Source organism: Quercus suber, unplaced genomic scaffold (assembly GCF_002906115.3).
Source record: "Quercus suber isolate HL8 unplaced genomic scaffold, Cork oak 2.0 scaffold_373, whole genome shotgun sequence".
NCBI classification, from domain to species: domain Eukaryota; kingdom Viridiplantae; phylum Streptophyta; class Magnoliopsida; order Fagales; family Fagaceae; genus Quercus; species Quercus suber.
This window is the reverse complement of record NW_027069825.1, coordinates 368,502-371,343: the sequence shown is the minus strand read 5'-3', so window position 1 is coordinate 371,343 and position 2,842 is coordinate 368,502. Positions and strand designations below refer to the sequence as shown.

At 36.5% G+C, this 2,842-nt stretch overlaps 1 protein-coding gene across 1 annotated transcript in view; it reads left to right on the top strand.

The window, feature by feature from the left end:
- LOC112001815 (PR5-like receptor kinase) overlaps positions 1-1,671 on the top strand; it is a gene marked incomplete at its 5' end in the record, with an annotated part of 2,383 nt that extends 712 nt beyond the window's left edge. The window contains 3 exons of the mRNA XM_065760588.1: positions 173-435; positions 788-867; positions 1,566-1,671. Of these exons, the coding sequence (XP_065616660.1) occupies positions 173-435; positions 788-867; positions 1,566-1,671 (449 nt within the window). The remainder of the gene's footprint in view (positions 1-172; positions 436-787; positions 868-1,565) is intronic.
- Positions 1,672-2,842: the final 1,171 nt, after the last annotated feature.

Sequence of the window (2,842 nt, the reverse complement as noted above, 5' to 3'; positions counted from 1 at the left end):
ACACAAACATACGTATCAGGGACCTTTCGCTTGGGAATACTGAATCAGTAAATGCGAATACTTAATCAATTTTACTCTTCCAAATTCTCCATTATCTCTTTTAAACTCACCACACCAATCAGACCCTTTTAAATGCATTTGCCACTTGATATTACTTCACCTACAAATTTAGAAAATATGAGCTGCGGAGACTATAATATCTACTATACTCATTCAAACGAGGCTGCTCAGAGTTTTCCTTCTGGATGTTCAACTATTCAGCTCCCAGTACAAGAGAATTATTCACATAAAGCTGAACTGAATATAACTGCTGAGTTTGACTTGAAGTCCGTGTATCTGATGCTTGTAGCAGATGTTATAGTAGAGGAGGTCTATGCGAGCTTGACAAGAAAGGAGAATTTAATTGTACCGTTACAGAGGAAGCCTTTCAGAAAGGTATAGACATCGGAATAACACAAAAGTTTCTGTTCCTACACACACACATATTGAAAATGCTTAAAGATTTCATTGCATACAAGATTCTTTACATTCTTATGTTATAGTAAGTCCTAATACAAGTGCTGATACTTTTCTGTTCCATGCCATGATCCACTCCTCCACAGCAATGGTTTTAGCTAGTTCGTATTAGTTTCAAAATTAGTTTATGAGAAATAGAAATGACTTTGTTAATGGTAGGCTTTCCATTCTCAAATAGCTCTCAATAAGAGAGTAGTTTTTGCATCTTCATAGATATAGAGAAAGAGGGAGAGAACTTTCACCCTGATATCATGTTACTATGAAACAACAGAGTTTTATAGTGAAGTTTGTGTTTGAGAATGTTCCAACTGTTATAGTAGAAGAATTTTCATTGTGCCAATTTGGAGGAAGGTATTGACATGGGAATTTTCAAATTAGTAAAAATTCTTATAAATTTCGTTGGTTTCTATGCATTAATTATTCTTAATATATGTATATGACTTGCTGCTATTCTGTTCTATGCTACAATTCACATATCGCTCTTCTGCGGCGCTAGATTTAGTAGATTCAGATTGGCTTATTCTTTTAGGAAAATAGAAATAGATTGAGCTTTCTTGTTATAAAATCTATCAGATAAATCTAGACCGAAGTTCATTGCTCTTTGTTAAATATTGTTGAGATTTCAAAGAATACCAATTTTGCTCTGTCAATATGTTGCACTAATTTTTATTTTTTTTTGATTATTCAACAATAGTTATGTTTTTTGCTGCTTTTGATACAGGGAGTAGGAGTTTGAAAGTGATTGCTATAGGTAACATACTTCTTTAATCAAATCTTTTTGTTGATACTAATATTTACATGTTTGCTTGGGCGGTCTATCCTATAGAACTGAAATGATTCCATATGGAAGTGATCCAGTGTGTCTTCAACACCTGTGACCCTTTTTAACCTCTTCTCACAGTGTGTCTAATTATCAAATCTTCAGAGTATTATTCATGCAATGACATAAGGTTTCGTTATCAGTTTTGGCATGGCTCCAATTCGGTGTAATTAGTGTAAGAGATGTTTATAACTTCAAATGGTCTTCCACTCCACGGTCCCTGTGGCAGTTGGATGGTTGGAGCTGTTTGGTCACAAATTACTGGCAGTAAACCGCAAAGTGGGGGTGGGATGTTGGTGACTGGAAATCCGATGTTACCGAATTTCCCACATTGAAATGGCGAACAATTTTGGAGTTTTCTCTGTACTTCTTCAGCTGAGTGAAGCAGAACGAAGTGTGAGAGAAGAAAGAGAACAAACAGGAAGACAGAAGCCATCCCAAAATTCCAGATTCACTAGCAAAAACAATAATCACTATTCACAAACTAGAATCTATTAATGATTAATCTAAACTTAAACAAAGTGTTTGTTAAACTTCTTTTCTTCTTCCTTCACTATATACTATTTAGTTTCTCGGACCAGTCTGTTTGTACTTGACTTGGAAATTGAAAAAAGGAAGACTTGTGAAACCAGATTGAAATTATTAGAGCAAGTTGGGGTACCCTTGGTTCCACAGCCACTGTCAGCCAGAGACCCCACTTCAGGAGAATTTCTCACTCATCTTCTTCTCCATTGACACGCAGTGAAAAGACTCACGGTACTCTCTTTTTCAAAAGCTCAGAGCAGTCAAAATTTTGTTGTGGAAAGCAGTGCGGCATTGTTTGAATCGTGAAAGACGTGTGGAGAGAGTCATGTAGATTTACTAGCCCATGAAAAACGGGGGCCTGATTGCCTGAACCCAAATGGAGCCAACCCGAACTTAGATACGACCGGCTCACATACCATCCTCCTCCGCCTAGGGACCCCCAACCCTGCAACGTCCTTTAACAGTGGCGGTTCATATCATATGGGATAACGGGAAGCCGGAAGCCCATATTCACATCCCCAGTTCTTTTGTTATTAACTTATCCTCTTCTGTTCGAACATTAAGCTCCCAATTTTAATCTAGTGCCTGACCCTCAAGATCCATATAAATTCTCTCGTAAAAGCTAGTTCTGGTGAGCTTCCTCTGTTTAGCAACAGTTTATTTAGTTGTTGTCAAAAACTTTTTATTGAAAAGCTGTACCCAAGAGCTAATTCTGGTGAGCTGCCTCCGTTTAACAACTTATTTAACTTTTGCTGAAATTTTTTTTGCTAAAAATTAAAAAAGTGAGAAAAATGATGTATTAAAAAACTGTACAAAAAAGACAAAATGTAAAAGCTGAAACTCAAACACACTCTCATAGAAAGTTTTCGTCCACCTCTTGTGGGGGTAAGTGCCATTTCTATGAAAGTTTATACTTGAGCTCAGGGTACATTTTGTTGGCTTACATATTATACTTGAGCTGTGATTTTTTTTTTTTTTTTA